At 41.0% G+C, this 24,910-nt stretch overlaps 1 protein-coding gene across 2 annotated transcripts in view; it reads right to left on the bottom strand.

The window, feature by feature from the left end:
* Window positions 1-3,630: 3,630 nt before the first annotated feature.
* Window positions 3,631-24,910, bottom strand: part of ZDHHC17 (zinc finger DHHC-type palmitoyltransferase 17) — a 143,404-nt gene continuing 122,124 nt past the window's right edge. The window contains exon 17 of one of the 2 annotated variants that reach the window (XM_038558511.1): window positions 3,631-3,690. In XM_038558511.1, the coding sequence (XP_038414439.1) occupies window positions 3,687-3,690 (4 nt within the window). In that variant the 3' untranslated portion in view covers window positions 3,631-3,686. Of the gene's footprint in view, window positions 3,691-22,273; window positions 22,591-24,910 lie in introns of those variants that run through there. The other variant, XM_038558507.1, reaches the window with a different exon arrangement.

Genomic DNA, 24,910 nt, shown 5'->3' with positions numbered 1-24,910 from the left:
CCCTCCTCTCCCTACACAGCCCCCACCCACCCAAATAGGATGATATATGTATTAAAACTCTGAATAAGGGGCGCCTGGGTGGCTCAGTGTTCGAGCGTCTGCCTTCGGCTCAGGGCGTGACCCTGGGGTCCTGGGATCGAGTCCTGCATCAGGCTCCCTGCATGGAGCCTGCTTCTCCCTCTGCCTGGGTCTCTGCCTCTCTTTCTCTGGGTCTCTCATGAATAAATAAATCTTAAAAATAAAACTCTGAATAAGAAAAAAAGAAATCACTCCAAAATGCCAATGCTTATTCATGGGGCTTTTATAGTCTTTAATAATTTATTTAACACTATCACTTATTAAGGGAAAAAGGCTACTATGGGACTCTTTTCTGAAATCCTTTAGCAGCCCAGCCTTAATTTCTCTTGTGCGTAGCCCTGCCCAATCTCACTGTTAGTGCCTACCATCTTCTCTTGGAAAGTCCCGAGGTACCACTCCTTTTCCTCTTCCCAAGAAGGTACAGGAACCTCCCAGGTCTCCTTAAAGGCTCAGTGCACCCGCAGCTGCAGGGCCTGCCTTGGTCGGTCCTAGTACAGGGCACCTGCCAGAAGGCACGGAAAGCACAGAAGACACCTGTTCACAGGTGAACAATGCCCTTGTTCTGCGCTGCACCCTCTCACGGCCGTAGCCTTCCAAGAGCCTATAGAACCCTTATCAAAAAGGGGGCTACCAGCAGGAAGTGCAACAACAAAAATAATGGAATATTTTTTAAAATGGAGGTAAATATGTAAAGAGATCTTTAAAACATAACTTGCACTTAATGAGGAAGAGTCAGGGGTGCACTCTTGTTAACGGCCCAAATAAATCACCATCTTTGAGAGGAGTTCATGCAGCACTTTGGAAGAGGCACCAACATTTTGCAGCCTTTTAATGGGATGCAGAAAAAAAGAAATTAGGTAAATGGTGGAGATAATGGACCTTCATCTCCTTAGGGGTTCATCCACACCAAAACAAGTCTAGAATTTCCATTTGAGCCAGGCACGGATATATTTCATACTTATATTCATGTGTAGGGTTCCTACTTCCAGAAAGGCCTACAATAGAAAAGTGCATTTAAACAGGGCTTTTTCACTATGCCCAGACATTGCTTAATTTTGCCCTCTCCCCATGTACGTCTGTGGGTTGTCGGACTGCTTTTCATTTGATTTTTAAAAAATAACTACAAAGTAATTTGTGGGTCCTCTAATAAGTAAAATAAATCTCAGGTGCACGAGGAAAGCCTTAAAGTCTGCCTGTCACCCATTCCGGGCCCTAAGGTAACTTGTGCTAACAGCCTGATGCGTGTCAACACATACAGTTCCTGGGAGGGACAGTGCTGTGCCCACTTTGGAAGACAATGAAAATCTGAACTGCACAAACTCTTGGATTCAGCGATTCCACCTCTCCATTGGTCCCGCAGCTGTCCTTGGAACAGCAGGGTCTGTGTGGTTTTGTTTCTTGTAACAACAGTCTAGAAACAGCTTAAAGGTCTGACTAATTACGACGCATCCCAAGGACAGAATGTTCTACAGCTCTACAACACGACCAAATAGAGATGAAATAAAACACCAATGTCCAGAATAATGGACAGCTAGGGGTTTGCCAGAGGAACAGGGGAAGAGTCTTGTGGGGGAATGGAGCATCATCATCCATGTTCCTGTTTGTAATTTGTTACATATATATATTCCCCCCCCCACCCCGTGTACTTGATACACAGAAAATATTTCTGGGAAGACACATAAGTAAACTTACAGTGGCTGCCCCCAAAGGGAGAGTGTGAGGTACCAGTGACTTACAAGAGGCAGGCTTGCTTCATTACATACCTTTTGGTAGCATTTGGCCTTTTTACAGTATGGATTTAGGCATTTTTTCAATAAAAGAAAAGAAAAAATGTGCCGATCTGATGGATGAAAATTATACTCCATTTTTTGGCTTTGACTTTCTCTGACAAAAAGGGAAGTTGGCCACTTTCTTACTATGTATCCTGGTCATTTGCATTCCTTCTTCTATGAAATGCCTATTTATATCCTTTGCCCATTTAAAGAAAATTAACTTCTTTATTTAGTAGCTCTTTGAATATAGGCTATATTAACCACTTATTGTATATTTTACAAATATTTTTTCCTGGCCCATAATTTTCTTTTTATATTGTCCATAATGACTTTGGCCCTTCAGAATTTATGTATATAATATGTGTATACATAAATATATATCTTTTACATACACACCTATGTGGATATGAATAATTCTTTTTCTTATAGTTTCCGCTCTTGATTAAGAAGGCCTCCTTCAACCAGAAGTTATAAAATGTTGTTTTGCCATTTATAACTTTAATCCATCTAGAATTTTTTTTTATTATAGGACTCAAACACTTTTTTCCAAGTGGATAGCTAGTGCCATTTTTTAAGAGTACTTTTCCCCCTTAATAGATAGGAACGCCAACTATCCTATATTAGTCCGCATATGCTAGCTAGCCTTACTCTATTCTCTCAGGTTCATTCTCTGCCCAACCCCTCATCCCAGGCAGCTACTGGCCAGGGTCTGCATCACCCAGGCCCCTTGCTTCCTGATTGTATATTCTCTTTGGCCAATGGGAGACACTGGCAAGAGATCAGAGATCAGAAGGAGAGAGGTCGGAATATTTTTTCTCTGATCCTTGCTGGTGTGGTGCCTCAAACTCCCTGTGGACCGCCTAACCCTACCTATACCTGGGTAAATAGTCATCTAAATCCTGTTTCTAGTCTCTTTTGAGTCTATCTTCTCTTTTTAGACAGTGCTTTTCTTGCTCCTGTTTTATGCAATTTGATTATGGCAGTTTGAATGTATTTTAATGCACACCTGGATTTACTGTTTGGTATATTCTTCTATTCTTCAACTCTTTTGATATTTGCTTAGAAACTTTAACATGTTTGTTCTTCTACATGAAATAAGTAAAATAATCCGGTCAATTCAAAAAATTTAACTTATGATAAATTTACACGAAATTTGGATATCCATTGGGTAGAGATTTCCAATCATACCATGCAGATATTCCCATGATTGGACCTGGTACTACTTGGAATTTTCAAACGCCGATTACAAATCTTAATATGCACAAAATAGATCAAACTAATTATTACCCTTTCAAAATTTGTTTTTACTGTTTAATTCCCTCTCACTAATGGTATTCACACTGCTGCATATACTCAAAACCTAATGTCATTTTCACTTCTTGTTCACTCCCCACGTTTAAACGGTTTCCAAGTTCTGCTCATGCTAACTTCAAAATACCAAATTCTTTCCTCCTCCATTTCAAAACTACAGATTCAAGTTCAATCTATTTTTCACACGGCCTCCAGAATTAAAGTTTTAAAGTGCAGATGTGAAAATATCCTTCTTTGCTGAAAACCTTCAGTGATTCCAATGTAATAAAATCAAACATCTCTCTTTTTCTTGCCCCAATCTACCTTTCTGGTCATTTTTCTTCCATTTGCCACCCCCTCCCCAAAATACACACCATGTGCACAGCACACACACACACACACACACACACACACACACACACACACACAATGGTCAAACCATACAGGATTACTTACAGTTTCCCAGATATCCTATTTCTCTTCTGTCTTTGAAAATGCAGTAGTCCTGCACTGTTCGATGTGGAGGTCACTAGCCACAATTGGCTGTTAGCTATAAATATAAAATATACACTGGATTTTAAATACAAAAGGTAATGTCAAGTATCACAATGTTTTACTAAAAAATGATTACCTGTTGATCATACAGTATAGTATAGTGGAAACAATAATATAGTAGATATATTGGATTAAATAAAATATATTAAAATTTATTTTATCAAAAAATAAAAATAAAATTTATTTTATCAATTTCTTTTTACTTCTAAAATGTGGCCACTAGAAAATGTAAAATTTCCTATGTGGCTCGTATTATACTTCTATTGGCTAGCACTGCTATAGTGTATGTTTTTCTCCTGATAAGATCCCATACGTGCTTAAAATCCTACTTCGGATGTCACCTCCTCTGTGAAGCCTTCCTAGCTCCACCACTCCAAGTAAAATTAAGCATTTCCACCTACATCTCTGTAGCACTTTGTACATACCTCTATGAAGGCACTCCCTAACTATAACGTAATTCTTTATGTGTCTGTCTTTACCATTTTTTAAATATTTGAATCCTTTGTTTCCTTATTCTCTAAATAGGCTTAGTGCTCAATCACTGTGGTGGTTAACTGGGAGGGAAAACTAGCTCTAGCAAAAACTCGGATGAAAGACAATCACTAAAAATAATCACAAGATTTCCCCCCTAAGCTCTTGCATACAAGACAGGAAAGAAAAATGTCACTTTATATAACTAATAAGAGAAAACTTTTAGTTTGTCAGGAACCAAACTTTTTCCTAGCATGAACTCTGGGAGGGATTTATTGCATGAAACCTTATACAAAACCTTGAGCCACACAGTACGTCAGGTCTTTAATGAGGGGTCTACATATACTACAAAAAATATCCTTATATGGCCATTTCTTATATCAACCACACTACAAGCAGACAGCATGATATTATAGCTTGGGCAGAAGCAAGCATTTTGTAAACTAGAGTAAGATAGTCCAAGCTGAGCTCTCTAATAATCTCGCTTGCTACAGAGAAAGAATCCAGAAAATACACTCAATTTTTTAAATCTACTCTGACAATCTGCATCTTTTAGCTGGAATGTGAATTATAATTAAAATGATTGATATCACTGGATTTAAATTTCATACTATTTGTTTTCTATTCATCCTGTTTATTCTTTGTTCCTTAATTCTTTTCTTCTTTTGTTTGGATTGATCAAGTGTTCTTATGATCCCATTTGTTTTCCTCTTTTAACTTTTTAGTTATGTATTATCTCTCTTTTCATGATTAACCTTTTAATAGATAAAATTTATAATGGTTTTAAAATACGTGTTGACAAAAAAAATTTAAGCATAAGAACATAGAAAATTCAGAGAAAAAGAATTGAAGAAGATATAACATACATACTAACCAGAAGAAAGTTGGTGCAGCTATATTAATATCATATTAATGTGATTTTAAGGCAAAAATATGACATGACAAAGACAGTTTACCTCCAGATATAATAATCCTGAGTATATAGTTAGCTAACATGGCTAAAATATTGACACAAGTATAAGAAATTTACAAATCCATAATTATAATAGATGATTTTAACATCTCTTTCAGCAATTTATAGATAGAGCAAAGCGGTAGTAAGAATATTAAGGATTTAAAATAATGATGAAGCTTGAGCTAATGGAAATATGTATATGAATACTAAACACAATTTTCCAAACATCTAATATTTATAGATTCCAACTTTATACTAAGTCATAAGGTAAATCTCAGTATTTCAAAAAAAAATGATACTCACTACATTATCTACTCACAAGTCACTAAAACTAGAACATATTAAGAAAAATATAACTTGCCAAAATACCTACATTTGAAAATTGTTAAATGTAATTATAGAGAGTCTGTGGATCAAGAATTAAATAAAAATGGAGGGCGCCTGGGTGGCTCAGTTAGTTAAGCATCTGCCTTCAGCTCAGGTCATCATCTCAGTGTCCAGGGATGGAGCCCCGCATCAGGCTCCTGTTCTGTGGGGAATCTGCTTCTCCCTCTCCCTCTCTCACTCCTCCTGCTTGTGGTCTCACTCTCTATCAAACAAAAATCTTTTTAAAAATTAAATCAAAATGGAAATAGGATAACACTTTAAAACTGAACATGAGATTATATATTAAAACCTATGGGATGAAGCTCAAGTAGGTTTCAACATAGAAGTGATTAAAAAAAAAAAAACACAAAGAAAAAAGCCAAGAGACAAACAGAAAAGGAAATATGTGTTAGTTGTTGTTTTTTTTTAAGATTTATTTATTTATTTATTCATGATAGACACAGAGATTGAGAGAGAGGCAGAGACACAGGAGGAGGGAGAAGCAGGCTCCATGCCGGGATCCTGATGTGGGACTCAATCCCAGGACCCCAGGATTGGGCCCTGGGCCAAAGGCAGGCGCTAAACCGCTGAGCCACCCAGGGATCCCCTATGTGTTAGTTTTAATTCTTTTTATCAAAAAGGATCAAAAACACAGCATAAACTTATATAAATATTGAATTTTTCAGCTAGGCATTTTTTCAGAGCTAGGCATGGCTTTAGATATATGCTCATCAAGGGTTTTAATTATATATTATAGTGACCCAAATTTGACCCTATTTCTCTCTCATTTCCACTGTGTTAGTTTCATCATTATCAGCCTCTTTCCCCCCCCCAGAACACCACATTTGAAGACAGTAGCTTCCTAACTATACTCCTTCCCAGTGGCTTAGTAGAGATATCATTGCATTTTATTAGCTCTGTTTGGCTCATGAGACCATCCCTAATCCAACAATATGGCCCGGGGAGTGTGATGCTCTGAATGGCTGAACCTGAATCCCCTAGCTTTGGTTAGAGTAGGCAACACCGCTGATAGCACATTAACCAAATTAAGAGGAGTTCGACATGACTGGTGAATGGGTGCTCTAGGCCAAAAGAGAACAGATGTGTACTCCACAGCAACTTCAGAAAAATGTTTAAATAGGACTTCAATCCGATGAGCTCATGAGGATGAGTTAATTGCCAAATGTCCCTCTACATAACAAAACAAATTTGATATGTTACGTGGCAAGATTCAGTACCATCCAATCGACCCAAATGCTACAGGCCATTTGTCGGAAGTGATTATCTGAGTTTGGGCAAATGCCGATTTGTTCTTTTTGACTCATATTAGCCAACAGATTCAACAACCAATTCCTAAATCTTGTTGCTCCTTTCAGGTAGGTCTTTAATAAACCAAATACTACAATGCTCTATGTAAAGTGAGCTCTGTGTTCATTTATAACAGGAATATTGAAGTGCTGACGACATTCTAGACCTTTCACTTACTGCTGGAGAAAGAAGAACAAGCCACAAAGACCCGGACCCCTGCCCTCATTGAACTGACAGTAGTGAACCTACGAGGAGAAAAAAGTTTCAACTGTTACACTGAATTCTTCCGGTGTGTGAGTTCTTTTACATTTCTTTTAAGCATTTTGCCCTGCAGATTTCACAGGTCATTAATCTGGTCAAGGGAGGAGAACATTTTGTTCTTGTGGGAACATTCTCTGGGCACTGGGAACAGGTCACTAGCATGGAGATGGGGCTCTTGATGCAAGAACCAGTGGAGCTAGAACAATTTGTCCAGCTTGTAGTCTAGATCCCCACACGCCCCCTCGCAACTGCAGTTTGGTGGACTTTTTAAGGTAGATGGTTTGGAGGAAGGGAGCAGAGTATAAGAAGAAAGGACCAGAAGCATAAAAAGAAACAGAAACTTAGGGAAGAATGAGTGGGGAGTGGGAGGAAGTAGGTGATACAGGTTGAGCTGTGCCTTCTGGGGTATGAACAAATATTGGTCTACTGCTGTCAACACTTGTTTATAGTTCTGGGAAAGATGCCCCCTCATAAGGATTCAGCAGCTTTACTTCAAACGATCTTCAAAACTTTGAACAAAAACACTATTGACTAAAGACCCAGAAAGCTAATTTTATGCCATCCTGACTTCATTACGGCAGAGAAAATAATTGGTTCCATATAAAATTGAATGATACATTCATGCCCTACCTCTTAGCTAAAGCAATTTGGTTTAGATTTCACTTACATACTTGGCTAACAAAATGATATTTTATTGCAAAACAAAGAAAAAGTCAAAATGCAAATTCAAATCAGTGGAAAATATGCATTTTCAAACAATGAGAATAATTAGATATACAACGTCTTAAGCTGATCTTCAAAGAATATAGGCAGTGACGGACAGAGTATTTCTATCAGTGAACAAAAGGTCTCTTTTGAATAAAGACAATAGCATATGTAATTTACGTGTCGTGCTGAATAAAAATGTTTCAAAAAGCATTTTCAATCAAGAAATCAAAGAATGTCATACCGTTAGAAGTTTGACTATCTTACCAAAAAAAAAAAAAAAATTTAGAAAGGCCTGCTTAAAATTGTTTAAAAGCCAAGAGAAAGAATTGGGAAAACTGGTTGAGTTTGTGAGACCCAGTTGGGATCGCTTTCCACACGCAAAGCAAAGCAGATCGAGTCACTGTTTTGCAGAAAATGTGTTTCCCCCATAAACAGCAACGTCCATATGGTGCCCTCAATGGTCCTACTAGAGTTGGCCTAGCTTCTCTACCTGGTCGGCTAGGACCCTGCCCGTGACCACTGCCCTACATGATGGCCCCACGTTACCTGCAGGCCAGTCAGGCCCCTGTCACCTCAGAGGTTTTGCATTCGTCCTGCCTTTAATTAGAACCTCTTCTCTCAGGCTTCCCCATGGCTCCCTTCGTCCTTCAAGGGAGGCAATTCCTGACACATTCTTTAAAACTGCAAACCTTGGGGCACTTGGGTACCACAGTCACTTAAGCATCCAACTCTTCATTTTGGCTCAGGTCCTGATCTTAAGAGTCGGAGATCAAGCTCTGTATCCAGCTCATGCTCAATGTGGAATCTCTTTAGGATTCTATCTCTCTCATCTCTGCCCCTTCTGTTCATGCTCTTGCTCTCTCTCTCAAATTAATCTTTAAAAAAAAAATTGCAAAATTCCTCCCCCATTTTATTTTTCTCCATAACACTTCTCCCATGAGCACCACAAAGGCAGGAATTTTTGTGTTTTGTTTCCAGTTTTTCTGTGCCTGGCACGGAGTAAGCACTCAGTATTTGCTGAATGAGTGAATGTTTTAGTATCTGAACTGGGATTGCCAACATGGTTAGAGGTCTAGCTAATCACTGAGTAAAATTAGCCCCCCAAAGCACACCTCCCTAAGCGCTGTAGCAATGGTTAGAATCCAGGTTCTCTTGTCAGGAGAGCCTGAGATAAAGGCACACACGTAGGGAGTCTGTTTGCAAAGTGGTGCCAGGCATCAGGACTGAAGGACAGAGGAGCAAAATAAAAATAAACAAGAATTAGCCAAAGGATGAAGGACAAGAGTCAGTACACACGACTTGCTGATAAAGGGAGTACAAGACACTCAAAGCAGGTGGTGCTAGCAGATAAGCAAAGATAGGTGGTCATAAACCTTGTTGCGGCAGGTTTGAACTTAGTGGGTGGGGTTGATGTTAGGCAGTGTCACAAAGGCAGGCAGGGCAGTAGAGACAGTTCTAACTTTGTTTAATAATCTCTGATTTGGGGGAGGGAGAAATTGCTCATAAAGGCCTACTTGCCAAGGCTGGCTTCATGGGCATGCAACCTGCGCCTTTGCACAGCACCACACCTGGTTTACCATGTTCTGTTGGGCCGTCTTAAAATGTTTACTATTTTATTCTTGAATTTGTATTTCGGAGCAAAGTCTAATGGGCCTGTGGGGCCTGGGCATGAGCAGAGAAAGCAGGCAGCCATGCGTGCAAGCAGTTGTGGTGCACACACGCCTGGGCTCAGGTCCACGGGCACAGCTGCCAGCAGGCATGCACAGCAGTGCGGGGTGCAGGGCCTGAGGGGTGGCGGGGCTGGGAGCTGGGCCTAGATGGGCAATGCGGCAACAGCCACGGCCACAGGAGAGACAAGGGGCTTGAGTGGAAGGCGAGCTTGCTCATGTGTCCCCAGGGTGTGTCCCTACCATATCTGAACAAATATTAACTCTCCCTCTGGCAGCACTGATGCCATACTCAGGCAGCAAACTTGGTCAGTAAGTTATTACAAAATAGAAGTGTATACATGGACATGAAAATAAAGCATATTGGTGAATTATTAGAATTATTCAAAGAATTTGGAAACTGCCATATACTGTAAAGCAAATATCTACAGCCTTAAAAATGGAAATAACTTAAAAATGATCATGGTCCATGAAAAAGACCACTATTTTCATGTGAACCTTTGGCTGAACCCAATATTAACAAGGGAAACAATTTTTAAATTGTTTTGTTCTTATAATTGAAGATACACAATAGAATAAATGAATATTTAACAATATACAGACCTTAAGGTCTCTTTGTTTCTTGTCTGAACCCCTCCTCCTCACATCACAGGAAATTCCAGAGGAAAAATTAAAATGCCATTGTATAAATTTACATTTAAAACTAAATTCAGACCTACACAAAATGATTTGTATGAAGTATTTTTTTTAGAAAAATTATTCCAAGAATCCTCAGTTCTAGATGTACTGAAATTTATATCAGAAATTTATCCCAGTGTTGTTACATTCTATAAAATACTCTTAACAGCTCCAGTAACGGTGCCATCAGCATTCTGATTACAAATATCCTTCTCTTGATTTCAAATGTATATCAAAAATTACTTGCAATCTTTAATCTGCCAATGGTGACTAACATCACTTTTAAATCCATTGATGAAAAAGTATAACTTTTGGTGATTTAATAAATAAAATTTAGGATTGCAGAAAATTAAGCCACAAAATTATATGATCCATCGAGATGCCACATTAATAAAGTATAATTTTAGTTTATAAGATTAGGACACCAAAAATATTTTTTGTAATTTATAAAACTCCTTATGCATCACTATTACCCCTATTAAGTTTTATACATAAAATATTTTTAAAGAAAGTTTTACATTTTAGTACCTTTAATGACCCTTTTCTCTCCTTTTTGAAAAGGAGGACCCACATTTTCACTTGGCACTGGACCCTACACATCATGTAGCCGGCCTCATTGTCATTTGAATCTGGACATTAATTTGAAACAAAAGGAGATCCTTTCACTTGGAAGAAAATGTAAAGTATGGCAGGTAAGAAGAAACCAGCATCCAGCAGTGGTCCTGGATCTCTCTCCAGCAGAAGATAACTAACTGATAAGAGAGGGGAAAATCTTTTAATACACATCTTGTGAAGTCAAACTCAAGATCACCTTGAGGAAAAAAGTAAACCAGGGGTCTCCTGGGTGGCTCAGTCAGTTGAGCCTCTGACTCTGGGTTTCCACTCCCGTCATGATCTCAGGGTTATGAGAAGCCCTGTGTTGGGCTCCCCCTTGGTGGGGAGTCTGCTTAAGATTCTTTCCCTCTGGGGACACCTGGGTGGCTAGGGGGTTGAGCGCCTGCCTTGGGCTCAGGATCTGGTCCTGGAATCCCAGGATCAAGTCACACATCGGGCTCCCCTCGAGGAACCTGCTTCTCTCTCTCTGCCTCTCTCTTGGTCTCTCTCATGAATTAACAAATAAAATCTTAAAAAAAAAAAAAAAAAAAAAAAGACTCTTTCCCTCTGCCTCCAGCCTGCACCCCCCCCCCACCCCACCATTCATGCAGGCACTCTAATAAATCTTTTTAAAAAACAAAATGAGTAGTTGAAATCAAGAATGCACCTGGAAAAGTTGGTCAGTCCCTCCCTATAAAAACCTTGTTATATTGGCAAGACTAGGGTTAAAGGCATAAAACAAACTTTAAAAAAATAAAAAAATGAAATGGCCCACCAGAGAGCTACAGTGAATACAAGCCAAGTGGCAAAATACATATTACATATAATGAGGATGTTGACAAAAGAGCAGCCACTATCTCCCATCAAAAAGGGGCTCCTATGATCTAGGATCCAAGGATTCTTTAATGTGGCCAAAGATAGTAAAGAACTGGTGGCTGGCACAGAGAGACAGGATACAAACTGTTATTTTCCTCAAATATTAAAATGCCAGCTGGTTGGCCACAGTCTTTGCTCCCTTGTTATGTCAACATGTAGAAAGGATGGTCAAAAAGCAAGCTGGGAGTTAGTTAGGGTTCTTGGTCTGCCCCTAATTATCTACACAACACGGCCAATTTAGCCTTTCTTTTTCCTACTGTGAAAGCTGAAAGGATGGCACATAGTCTTCCCACTCGTATATAGAGACCACATATGTGAAAGTTCCTTGCAAAAATAAAAAGTAGTCAGAGCCTTAAATTATACATCCCAGCACTTTGAAGAGCTGTTTCATGTCAAACAAGAACAGTTTCCCATGATGTTAGGAAGACTAATTTCTGTGGAGTGTTCATCAGTCAAAAGTACTATATGGGGAAGTTTCCCCCAAAACCCATCTATCAAATGCTCAATAGCAAAAACACCAAGAATTCTGACTTGTCCCCCTCAAATCCCCCCTAAATGGATCATGGTCATGATAAACAGCTAACAGCATAGAAGGAGCTGACCTCTGGGAAACAGCAGGAGTGAATGAAATCTGGATTAGAGTCCAAAATAAATACTGAATGGTTTAAAAATAGCTGCACCATTTCGTAAACACTAAAACACAAACACCCAAAACTCTTGAAGTTTTTGGGTATACTGTGATAAACAAGATTAAAATATCCTGGATTTTAAAATCAGGCATGAGCTTTCCCCAAGTTCTAAGCCCTTAGCAAAGTGTCCTTCTAGAGAACCTATAGAATTAAAATGGAACTGTGGAAACTGTTTTTGGGTCACAGTTATATAACCTTGTATGTACTTCTATCCCTTCCAAGATTCAGTTTAATCATTTGTAAAATAGGGTAATAATTTTTATCCTGCCTGTCGAGTGGTGCTTTAAAAGGACCAAATGTGAAAAGGTCTTCAAAACTAGGAGTAGCTTTACAGTGAGAGATTTTCACAGTTCTATTTCAGTTTTCACTGTGGTCCTTGGTTCTTGAAGTTCTCTGAAAAGAGCCAGAGGTGGTGAGCCAGAGGGGATCTAAAGAATTCTTTATTTAAAGCCACGCTAAGTAAAAAAAGAATAGAACACTCTTGTTTGAAATGAAGCAAAAAGAGAGGGAGGAGGGTTTAGATTGAGATTTTATTCACTTCTCTGTGAAGGAAGTCTGCTGATGGTCCATCTCTACAGAATCAAAAACACGGGACGCCTGGGTGGCTCAGGGTTGAGCATCTATCTGCCTTTGGCCCAGGGCATGATCCTAGGGTCCTTGTCGAGACCCGCATCGGGCTCCCCACATGGAGCCTACTTCTCCCTCTGCCTGTGTCTCTGCCTCTCTCTGTGTCTCTCTCATGAATAAATAAATAAAATCTTAAAAAAAAAATCAAAAACAGGTGAGAGAGCTGAGGATAGTTTGGCCAACTTTCCCACCTGAGCCCCTCCATCTACAACGAATACGATCTACCAGTTTTTACCTCTACTCCTGTCTTCATTCTTTGATAAATGTTCTTAAAGTACTGTGCAAATGCAGCTTTAAGCCAGGGATTCCAGTAATTGCTGCCCTTTCTACAGAGAAATTATGGGGTTGCCTAAGAAACTCAAAGTTTGAGTGTTTTATTCGGGGCAGGTGCTATGGTCTCCCTATCTCTCTGACTCTCTCCCTTTCCTTCCTCCATCAGGGTTGGGGATCATCCAAAAGGACAAGTTGGCCTGGCCCTCACTAAAGTCTGAAATGTAGACTTTAGATATTATCTCCATGTGAGCTCATACTTTTTAAAAAATTTTTTATTGGAGTTCAGTTAGCCAACATTTAGCATAACACCCAGTGCTTATCCCGCCAAGTGCCCCCCTCAGTGCCCATCACCCAGTCACCCCCATGTGAGCTTATACATAGAGTCATCTTTGGAAGTGAGGGGTTATGTTAGAAGAAACGATTTGTTAAATGAAAACCTTTATAATAAACATGATCTTTTTTGAGGAGTTTTAAAGATAGTGGGTGTTTCAAGAAACGCAACTAGCTTAGGCAATTTCAACCTCCAAAAGGTCCTGAATCAGATGGAGATCTCTGGCTTCTAGTCATTTGACCTTGAATATATTTCTATACTTTGGAGTCCTGATTAAATCATTTGTAAAATGGGATAATTCCTACCTTGCCTATTTCATAATGCCATTAAAAGGACCAAATATGGGAATGCTTTGAAAATTGTGAGTGCTTTATAATGAGGTCAAAGTCAAAACATGTGGCATAGGGTCTAGTGCCTCCACTGGCCAGCTGTGTGATTATCCAAGTCACTAACCCACATTGTGAAAACAAGGGCATGACCAGGTAGGTTTTAAAGCCTGCCAGCTATCAAATTCTATGATGTTTAAAAAAAAAAACAGAATTACCACCACCCCTTCCTTTTCACCTTTGGTAGCTGCTGCTAGGCTTATAACAAAAGGCGCTAGCATAAATTGGCCTTTTGATTGTTAATTTTATTGTAGGGAATTAAGAGTTTTCCATTAACAAACGTCAGGAAACTGAACAGAGGATGGAGCTGGAAGGATAATAGCAAGTTTATCAAGAAAATGCATATTTGCAAGTCAGAGGTTAGGCAAATTAAGAGATTCTTTATGCTTCTAGCCTCTGTGGATTGCAAGTGACTTATCTTAACACTCCTCAGAACTAGTCAACTGTAGCCAGTCTCTATTACTGTATGTAATTCAAAGCATCCAGCACAAAGGAAATGAAAGCTGAAAGGATAGGGGAAGAAGGTCAAACAGTGAATTTGATCTATACATGCTTTGCAAATAAGCAGCAAAGAAAAAAAAGCAATCCCTGCTTTGAGTTTGATAATGACAAGAAGAGCAAGAGATGAGAGTATTTATAAGAATGGATTTCTAAAATTCTCATCCTCATCAAAACCTCTTAAGTAAATAATTCCACCAGTTTTCCCTCAAAGAAATACGAATGCAGTTTTTCTGAGTTCTCCTCTCCTTCCACACCCTACACCCCATCCTTCAATGCTTTTTTCTACCTCAAAAATTACTCTTAACACCGTTCCATGATCTCTTCCATAGCCATGGACTAGTCTTAATTCTGTACTGATAGATGCTGTTATTAAATAATATATACTAGCTGTGCAGAGCATACAAAGAACAGTACTCCAGGCAATGCTGTTAACTACAGAACTGCTCAATCTTGTGATCATTCTTACAACCAATGTCCAATAATGACTAATCATGAGTAATGTCCAATCAATGGCCAGTGATTTTACCTCTAAATTAAAAAAAAAAAAAATCAAGGTTGCGCCATCTGCTATCATTCTAATCAAGGCTGGATCCCAAGGAGACTCACTGGAGGACACTTGCCCCTATAAATCCACCCTCATCCGTACATGAAACATTGGAGGCCAGTGTGGCTGAGTCCCAAGCACATGCATGTTTTGTTTGAATGACACAGTATTTTTAAATTGTTTGAGCAGACATTAAGAAGTATATACACACTTAAAAGACCTGATTTCAGCTTCTCTTTAAAAAAAAGATGTGGCAACAGTGGACACCCTATATTCCCCATTTCCCTCCCTCTCTCTCCCCCTCCCATTCGCTTCAAAAACACCAGCCGATTTCATTTGTTTAGATTTCCTGCCTGGCCCCATTGGGACAGGAGTTTTCTACCCCACATCACAAGACACTGGTAGTGTCTTTGTTTGGATTTCCTTTATTTATATTACGTTTTAAAAGGTTTTCCTGCTTCTGAGTTTTTGTCTTAAGTCAATACAGTAGGACCACCTCAGTAGTAAAAGGCTCGAAAGATAGTCTCTAAACATGTATGGTGATATAAGTAGAGAAGTTAGAGAGAATGAAGGCTTTAGAAGAACTGTGAATAGAAGAAATATACAAGTTAAGAAAAAAGGAAATTTCATCAACACACTCAGAAATTGGGGCACCTGGTGGCTCAGTTAGTTAAGCGTCTGCCTTCAGCTCAGGTCATGGTCTCTGGGTCCTGGGATCAAGCCCCACATCAGGCTCCCTGCTCAGCGGGTAGTCTACTTCTGCTTCTTCTCTCCCCCACCCCTTCCCCCGTCTTGTGCACTCTCTCGGTCTCCAATAAATAAATACAACCTTAAAAAATATATATATCCTCAGAAATCAAAACTTGTTAAAATGAATCTGTGGTTTAAGACAACCTGAATCTCATCAAGCTTCTAACTTTGAGGAACTACAGTTATGGTGATCCCTCAAAATACTCACTTAAAAAATTGTGTGCTCACGGAACCGACTATTACATACCATAAACCAGTTAATGCCAGGGACAGAGCAACCACAAAGGAGTTCTGGCTTGGGGATCAAGAGCTCCTAAACTTGGAAATTCCTTAGAAGCTTTAAAAATTTACTGAGGTCTTAATCCATTCCAAGAGTTTAGGATTTCATTGATGTGCAGTGTGGCCTGGGCATTGGGATATTTAAAAGCTCCCCAGGTGCTTCTAAAATGGTGTCACATTTTAGAAGCACTGCTGTAGACATTACTTCAGCTATAATTAAATCTTAGAGCTATTGCTTCTTAAAGCCAATGATAGTTCTTGAGAATAAAGCGAATCACCTGCTTGTCCCCATAGCTGGAGGGAGATCTGCGTGTAACTCCTCCAAATGTGTACACTGTCCTTAAACAAAGGCTTTGGGAGGAGGCCATAGGGAATATCTTATCACAAAGAAAGATGTTAAAAAACAAACAAACAAAGGAAGATGTTATCGGACCCATCAAGGGAACCTCTACACAGGTCTACTTGAACTTGAACCAGTTAATGCCTAGACTGACCTTTGATATCCTCATTGATAAAATAGAAACAAAAGTCCCTCCCTTTGAAAGTTGGTCTAAAGATTAAACAAGATAATGTGTATGAAGCAATATGAATATATGAAACAATTACTTCTCAATAAGCAGTAACTTTCTTAAGATTTCATTTTTAAGTAATCTCTACCCCATTATGTGGTTTGAACTCACGACCCTGAGAGCAAGAGTCACGTGCTCTACCAGTTGAGCCAACCAGGCACCCCAATAAGCGGGGACTTTTTGTTAAATCCAATATTCAGTGATTATAGTTTTTCCCCAAAGACATAATCAAGAATTCTAATATTAATCTCTCCCTTTCTTATGGCAATCCAACTTCAAATGCTTTATTTTTTTGTTCTATAATTGTCCGATGAATGTGGTCTTGCCGGATGGAAAAATTATTTGAGATAAAGGGAAATTAGACCATTTATCAGCCATGAGAAGACCTGCTTGCTTCTCGCACAATATAACATGGTTGAGAGAGACTGGAGCCTCAAAATGTTAGAAGAAACTGGCCATGAATTTTAAAGTGAGTAAAAAAAAAAAAAAAACCCAATGGGTCAGCATTCGGGGAGGGAGCTGTGGAATAGCAGTTTCTTCTTTAGAGGTAGGATAACCCATATTGTACTTTTCCATTGCAGCTGTAACAAATTACAACTAACTTAACACAAATTTATTACCTTACAGTTCTGCAGGTTAAGAAAGATAAAGGAGTATGCGTCCCCAAAACGATCCGGTTTGGCATACTGGTCATTTTGAGCTGTAACCACTTGAAGAAGAGCAGATGTAGGGAGGGGCTTTCTCTGAGCTCCCCCCATCTCCCCTTCCTGCAAAAGGAATGCGATTGTTAGGAATCCCCTTCCCTGGGGTTTCATTAACCAGGGAAGACGGACTCCTCGCTGCAGAGGAGATGGGGGTCACCCCCACACCCAGACAGACTTTGTCACAACCATCATACCTTCCAGCTCTTCTTCTGGGGGCCCACTTGTCTCTCGCAAAAATCACTTACTATCCCCTAAGGGGTATATGTTTGCCCTTCCTTTCCCTGTTCTGGTGGTAGTTAGTCCCAAATCAAAGCTACGTCTTCGAATTGTTCATCTTCCCTGGGCGTCTCCCTGTGCCCATGAGGTATTCCTGGTAACAAGCTTCTGGGTTCTGCCTCTCTCGTTCATGTGTCTTTAAGTACAAGGGGGCTCAGCCGTGAACTCAGAGAAGTGGAGGGAATGTTCGTTTTCCTCCCTGTGGTTAGAAGGACGACGTGGATGCAGGGGGCTGGGAGCAAGGTGCTGACAGGGCCCATGGCTCCCTGGGGCCCGAGGACACAACCTTCACCGTGCCTCTTCCAGCTTCTAGAGTCCACCTTCCTCCCGGCACCCTTCCCCACCTTCAAAGTCACCAACTGGACCAGAGTCCTTCCGACGACCAGCTCTCTGGTTCTCAGAACAACTATCGCTCTCCTGCCTCCTTCCTCCACTTTTAAAGACCCTTCTGATTCACTGGGCCCACCTGGGTAACCCAGGGTCCCTCCCACCTTAAGGTCAGCTGGCTGGTAATTTGCTCCGACAGCCCCTGACTCCCCTTTGCCCCGGGGACATCATGTATTCACAAAGCAACAACTTATGGAAAGAGAAGTCTAACCAGACCACCCAATTATGTTGCCACGCGTGATCATTTTACTTCTCAGCTCAGTCAACACTGTTACCCCAAATCCAGGGATGAGAATGTGGACGTCTTCCAGGATTATTCAATGATCACATCTTAAACCCACCCCATGGTGAGTTTAAACCAGTAGCACTCGACACAAGACAGATGAAGATAGTCATTGGCCAAGTCAGCTGTCCGCAGGCCATGACACCCCCTCCTCTAACCTGATCCACAGCAGATACTGCTAAGGGATGAGGCATCATCGTTACCAAGGATCCTTCTCCAGGGGGTCCCTCCGCTACTGTCCATCAGAGCTGGCACGCAGACTGAAATCTCTTTTCCATCCTAAATTTGGTGGCAAGACACTTGCTCTCAGGGCCTTTCTTGGCATAAAGTGATGGCCCCATGTTTTTAAATTGGCAGACAAATGAATCCCAGCTGAGTTAAATAGATTACAAGAAGACCATAAAATAAGCCAACTAATTAATTCAAACCTTCACAGAATCTGTGAGTAATCCATGATCATGGTAGAGAGTTTAGGGAAAACAAGAAGAAAATCATCCATAATTCTACGTCCCAGAAATAAATTTTGATGCCCACTCTCTCCAATGTGTTCATATTCATTCATTCATTCAATGCATTTTTAGTGAGCCTCCCTGCTAGGCATGATTCCAGGCTTTGAGGGTACAGTATGAGGAAAAACAATCAAAGAAAACCTATGCCCTCAATGAGCTCGGTTAGGTACCAAGAAAAAAAAAAAAACGAAAATGATACTCTATTTTTCATATTCTTTGTAGTTGGTTTTTTCTATTTGCTAGTTATTAAAAAAAATACCCCTCTAATTTTGTCAGGCTTCTGTAGTTTTCCCAATAGGCTTGACTGCACTGAGAGATAAGATGATCACAGATCGCTACACGATTGGGAGACCAGTTTGACTTCTCTGTCCGTTGTCTGCTGCTATGTCATCAGGAAACTTCCCAGGTGGAGGGAATGCCGTGAATTCTTATTCCTCCAAAGACCACTGAGGGAATTGAAGAGAACCTCATTTTATCTTGTTCTACTTATCTTTGTTGCACAATGTGTACCCCTAGAGCTTAGTCCCTTAAAACAGCAACGTTTTATTGTTATTGACGCAAGTCTGAAGGTTTCCTTGGCTCAGAGGGGTAATTCTCTCTTGGAGTATTTTTTCTCATGCAGTCTGACAGTTTTTGGTACTGAAGTCATCTTGAAGGTTTTTGGTTTTTTTTTTTTAAGGTTTTATTCATTTATTTATTTGAGGGAAAGAGTGAGTGAGAGAGAGCAATAATGAAGGGAGAGGGAGAAGCAGACTCCCCACTGAGCAGGGAGCCTGATGCAGGGCTGGATCCCAGGGTCCTGGGATCACGATCTGAGTCCAAGGCAGACACTTAAATGACTGAGCCCACCCAGGCACCCCATTTTGAAGGTTTCTTTATTCATATAGTCATGGATTTTGGCCATTGGCAGGAATGTCAGCCAAAGTTGTGGTCTGAACACCCACCCACAGCCTCAGTCCGTGATCTGGGCTTCTTCACACATGGTGGTTGGGTCTCAAGATCAAGTGACCCAAAAGTGCAAGGTAGGAGCTGTCTTGCTGTTTATGCCTAAGCTTTGGAAACCACATAGGGCCATTTCTACCACAGTCGCAAGCCCATCAGATTCAAGGGGAGGAAAGAGAGGCCACATCTTAGTAGGACTAGTATCAACATCACATGGTAGGAGTTGGTGTATTGTGGTGACCGTCTTTGGAAAACATAATCAGCCGCATACCTCAACGTCCTCACACCTTTAATCTGTATGCTTAAAATCAGGGCCAGCAAACGTCCTGAGCCACTGTAAGCTTAAGAGGAATGTTCTAGCATTATCCAGACTCGCTAAAAAAACATCTCAAAGACTCGTTTTAGTAAGAACTGATCATTGAGTAACAAACTATCCTAATTCCTCCATGTTTATCGCATGGATTCACATTTTAAAGTAGTAGTTGGTGATTAAAAACAAAACACTTGATCAGATGTTTTTCCTCTTTAATTTGCAAAACTTGCTTTGAAGGTGTGACCCACAGAGAAACAATCTTTCCTATGTATGAAGCATGGGAAGAACTACTAAGTACTTTTGGCACCCAAAGCTATTATAATGATAATATAAGTTAAAGAGTGCTTAAGTGTCAGATTCAGAAGGCTAGTAAATGAGCTCCAGACATCTGCAGGATCTCTATGTTCATCACTGGGAAGGTCTAACCACATTAATTCACATCAGGTTACTCTTGGCAAAAATTCCAGATGAGAATTTAGAGAAACTTTAAAATACATGCTTGCTGAAACAAATCAGCATTTTATCATTTTATTTCAACACTTGATGAGCACCTGTGATGTATCTGGTACAAACAAATGCTCGGGACTCTGGTGTCCTAGCTATTAAGGATCTACATCAGAATATGCATATTCAGGGGATGAGTACTATTTAAATGGTTGACACTTTATCACTGAAATAGCACAAATGGAATCCTCTTATAATAAATAGCATTGTCAAGAGTCCACAGCGTGGACGTATAAATATTCACAGCAGAACACATGCAACATCAGCGGGCTATTGCTCTGATCACAGCACACTCTTCCTATTGTACAGCAAATACTTTTTCATGTCTCTCTCTAAAAAGAATTTACCTTATAGTTTCATAATTGTTTCCTGTAGAGGGGAGAGTCAAGCTGGATGGTGGCTGAAAGGCACACATTTCTTTCGTCCTGATGTCAAAGAAGCACTCACTTCTTCCCATGTTGTATAAATTCTCAAATCCTTGCTCCAGACTTAACATAAAGAAGTAAACATTTCCCCCTCTCTGAGCTCAGTCTTTCATGTTAACTCACCACACAGTGAATGTTAATTGTTTCTTTTAGACCTGTTTTCTTTTATTTTTTTTAGATTTTATTTATTTATGTGACAGAGAGCAAGCGAGCACAAGCAGGTGGAGCAGCAGAGGGAGAGGGAGAAGCAGCCTCTCCGCTGAGCGGGGAGCCTGACTGGGACCCGATCCCAGTACCCTGGGATCATGACCTGTGCTGAAGGCAGACGCCTAACCGACTGAGCCACCCAGCTGCCCCTTCAGACTTGTTTTCTAACCATGACTTCATTACAACGAAAGTCACTGTTTTGACATTTTTTGTATTCTCTAGAGCTCATTATAATGCAAGTCAACGCCCACAATTTCCAACAACATCATGTATTAATTAATTGATAAAATCAACCTAAGAAATCGGAGATTCCTCTGCATGAACTTAATGGGTCATTTCACCTACAGAGGGCGGAGGAGAAGGAACAGATGCGAGAAGAGGATCAGAGATTAGCAAAGGAAAGTGCTGTTTTGCTTTCCGTTTATTCTTTGTTTCTGAGGCTTGGTCTGGCTTTGGTCTGCTCTTGCTGGAGAAAAGGAATGCGTCCCCTCATTTCCGAAGCCTGCTCACCAGCCTCGTCCCGACAAGAAAGATGGCCCGGATAAAACCACATTTTCCTGGAATCTCAACCTTTTCTCCCCACTACTAAAGATGGTTCAGGGAACTCGCACCATCCAAGTCTTTTCCAGAAAATTGTTTTCTTTGTTGAATCATATATAATACTTAAACAGGGAGAGGAAATGATGGAAACTTTTCTTTCTGGTCGTGGAATGGATTCAGTGCTTGCATGACTCCAGTGAGGGGGATTGGAATTACTCGTGGACTTTTTAGGGCCTTTCCTGGATATTCACTTCTTGGTCATTGATAAGTGACAACTTAAAATAATCTAGAAATAGGAGACCTGGGTGGCTCTGTGCTTGAGCATCTGAGATAGATTTTCATATATAGAGAGATATTAGCCTTCAGAGAACTTACATCTAGCTGGGAGACAGACAACAACCAATCCCAAATATGCACGCATTTACCCAACAAAATTGCAGACAGTACATAAGGTGGTAGGGGCACAGCAGAGCACCAAAGAGGCCCTCATCCCGCCCCTCGGCAGAGTCGTCACAGAGACAGGCCCCATCCAATGTAGCGCACATAGGAGTTGAACGCTGTATAATTTAGAACTTTTTCAGTTCCAAGTGGCCAAAATGCCAACTCACAGTGCCATTAAAAAAATAACAAAAAAAAAAAAAAAAAAAAAGGAGAAGAAGAAGAAGGTGTTTATTGGTTCAGGTAGTTAAAAAGCTGAGGGTTAGTTGAGGCAGGGGCTGCTGCAGGGGCTCCAGGTGTTTTCTAGGCCGCGCATCTCCTTCCTTCAGCCAGTTCACCTATATTTCAGTTCCCATTCCCGTGTTCAAATCCAGTAGTAACAGAACTGTTTCTCTTCTGCAGGCAGACATCCTGGGCGGGACTGTCACCGGCTCAGAGAGGACTCCCCGCGCTGCCTGCACCCATCCTGGCCGGGGCTCGTGCTGCCCTGATGGGCAGGCCTGCATCCCACGCTCACCTGGAGGAGCCTGTGGGCTGAGAGCAGGGAAGAGAGTCGGTGCTCAGAAGATGCGGGGGTTGCCTTGCCAAACGGAGGGGCACGGACAGTGGCAGCCAGACACCGAGGCACTGCCCACTGGGGCGGCCCGTGTGGCCCACCCTCTGTGACCCAAGTTCCACTAACAGCAATTTCTATCCTTAACGGTGCCTCTCAGTGACAGTCAAAGGGATTCAACTCCCGGCCACAGACACACACCTTGATATGCTGGTGTCCTTCTCCTGTCGCTCCCAGTATCCCACCTGTCTCATGTCATCCCCGGGCCTGGCTGCCAGCCAGTGCTCACCAAAGTCCTCCCACCCCCTCCACCTCCCTGCTGTCCTCCCTCATTTCCTGTGCCTGCTCCCTTTGCCCAAGTCCGCTTCTACATGACCTCTGCTTCCTCTCTTCTCCATCCTGGCTCCTCTAGGCTTACCTGTTTTTCAAGTGTTCCCTCCACTGATTACCACCCACCCGCACAATAAAGTTCAGGAACTTCTTAAAAGGTCGAGGAGCAGGGGGGTGGCTGGGAGGCACCAAGTGGCAACCAGAGATTGGACTGTTTTAATCCGAGGGAGTGAAAAATACAGATGTTATTTTTTCTTCCCTCTCTACCATCCCAATAATCCTACCCCACTGTCTGTGATTTTAAATGTGGTAAGAATCTGGGACGGGGGTTAGGCGAGTAGTGGGGCGCTTTTGAATTAAGCTCTAAAGGGTGAACAGGAATGAATGAAGTGAATGGGTCTGGAGGATGAAGAAGTGCTGGGAAGGAGGCAGCCCCTGGCCCGAAGAGCAGCAGGTGCCATCAGAGCAGGGAGCAGACTCCAGCGCCCAACCACAGGGTTGGCTCAGAAGGCCTGAGAGGTTCCTGGGGAACAAAAGAAAGTCCTTGAATAGCATTCCTAAGCCCCAGCCCTGTGAGCAAGAAATCCCTTCGGAGCCTCCACGCCTGGGCTGTTACCCTCCAGCAACCTGAGTTACCTAAATCTCTGCGAAGCAAGAAATGCCAAGTGCCTTCAGCTCGTGTCTCTTGGCTGAACCTGTTGGACGCCTCTCTGTGCCGAAGCTCAAATAAGATTCACTGCCAAGATCATTTTGCTGTTACAACCACGATTAGTTCAACTTTCTAATCTTTCACTGCACGATTTTTTGAGAGAAACCTAATGCCGATAGGAGATAAAGCTCGTTTATTTGCCTAAGACTATAGGAAAAAAAAAATTCTTGTTTACATGTCCAAGTATTTACTGATACGGTTGGTTTTAAATCCATCATCTTGCAGTTTGTTTTTTCTTTGCCCCATCTGTTATTTGTTCTCTCTTTTTAATATCTTTTTGCTCTCTTTTGGGTTGAATATTTTTGTAATTGCATTTTATTTCCTTGGGTGGCTCGTTAGCTGTAACTATTTTATTTTGTTTTAGTGGCTGCTTTAGGGTTTATAGTGTACATCCTTAATCTATTACAGTCAACTTCCAGGGATAATATACCACTTCACAGAGAGTATGAAAACCTCACAATAGCACACTCCATTTTCCTACCTCCAGGTCATTGTGCTATTATTGTCATACATCTGACATTGGATTTATACATTATAAACCCTACAGTGCATTGTGTATGTTGCATTTTTTTCTGTTAAACATTGATCTTTAAAGCAGATTTTTTTTAAAGATTGTATTTATTTATTCATGAGAGACATAGAGAGAGAGGCAGAGACACAGGCAGACGGAGGAGCAGGCTCCATGTAGGGAGCCTGACATGGGACTCGATCCCGGGACCCCAGGATCACACCCTGGGCTGAAGACAGATGCTCAACTGCTGAGCCACCCAGGCGTCCCTTAAGCAGATTATTTAAAAAAAGCCAAGCAGTGGGTGGGTGGTTTTATATTTGTTTATCTGTGTTCTATTTCCAGTGTTCCCTATCCTTCAGTACCTCTAGATTTCTTTCTAATATCATTTTCCTTCTGCCTGAAGGACTGCTTTTAAAAATTGATGTTGGTTCAGTCTGTTGGTGTGATGAATTCTTTTAGCTTGTGTATGCCTGAAAGAAACTTTTTATTTAACCTTCATTTTCGAAAGGCATTTTGCGATATTGCCCCACTGTCCCGTGGCTCACATGGTTTCCCACAAGACATCTGCTGTCGTTTTGATCCTTGTGTCCACTGCCCCCAAACCTCCTCCACATATTCTGTGGCATTTTTCCCCAACAGCTTCTCATATCATTATCCTGGTTTTAAGCAATTTGATTATGATATACCTTGGTATTGTTTTCAAATTTCTTGTTCTTAGACTCTACTGAATTTCTTGGATTTGTAGATTTAT

Source organism: Canis lupus, chromosome 15 (assembly GCF_011100685.1).
Source record: "Canis lupus familiaris isolate Mischka breed German Shepherd chromosome 15, alternate assembly UU_Cfam_GSD_1.0, whole genome shotgun sequence".
NCBI lineage: Eukaryota > Metazoa > Chordata > Mammalia > Carnivora > Canidae > Canis > Canis lupus.
This window is presented reverse-complemented; position numbering and strand designations above follow the sequence as displayed.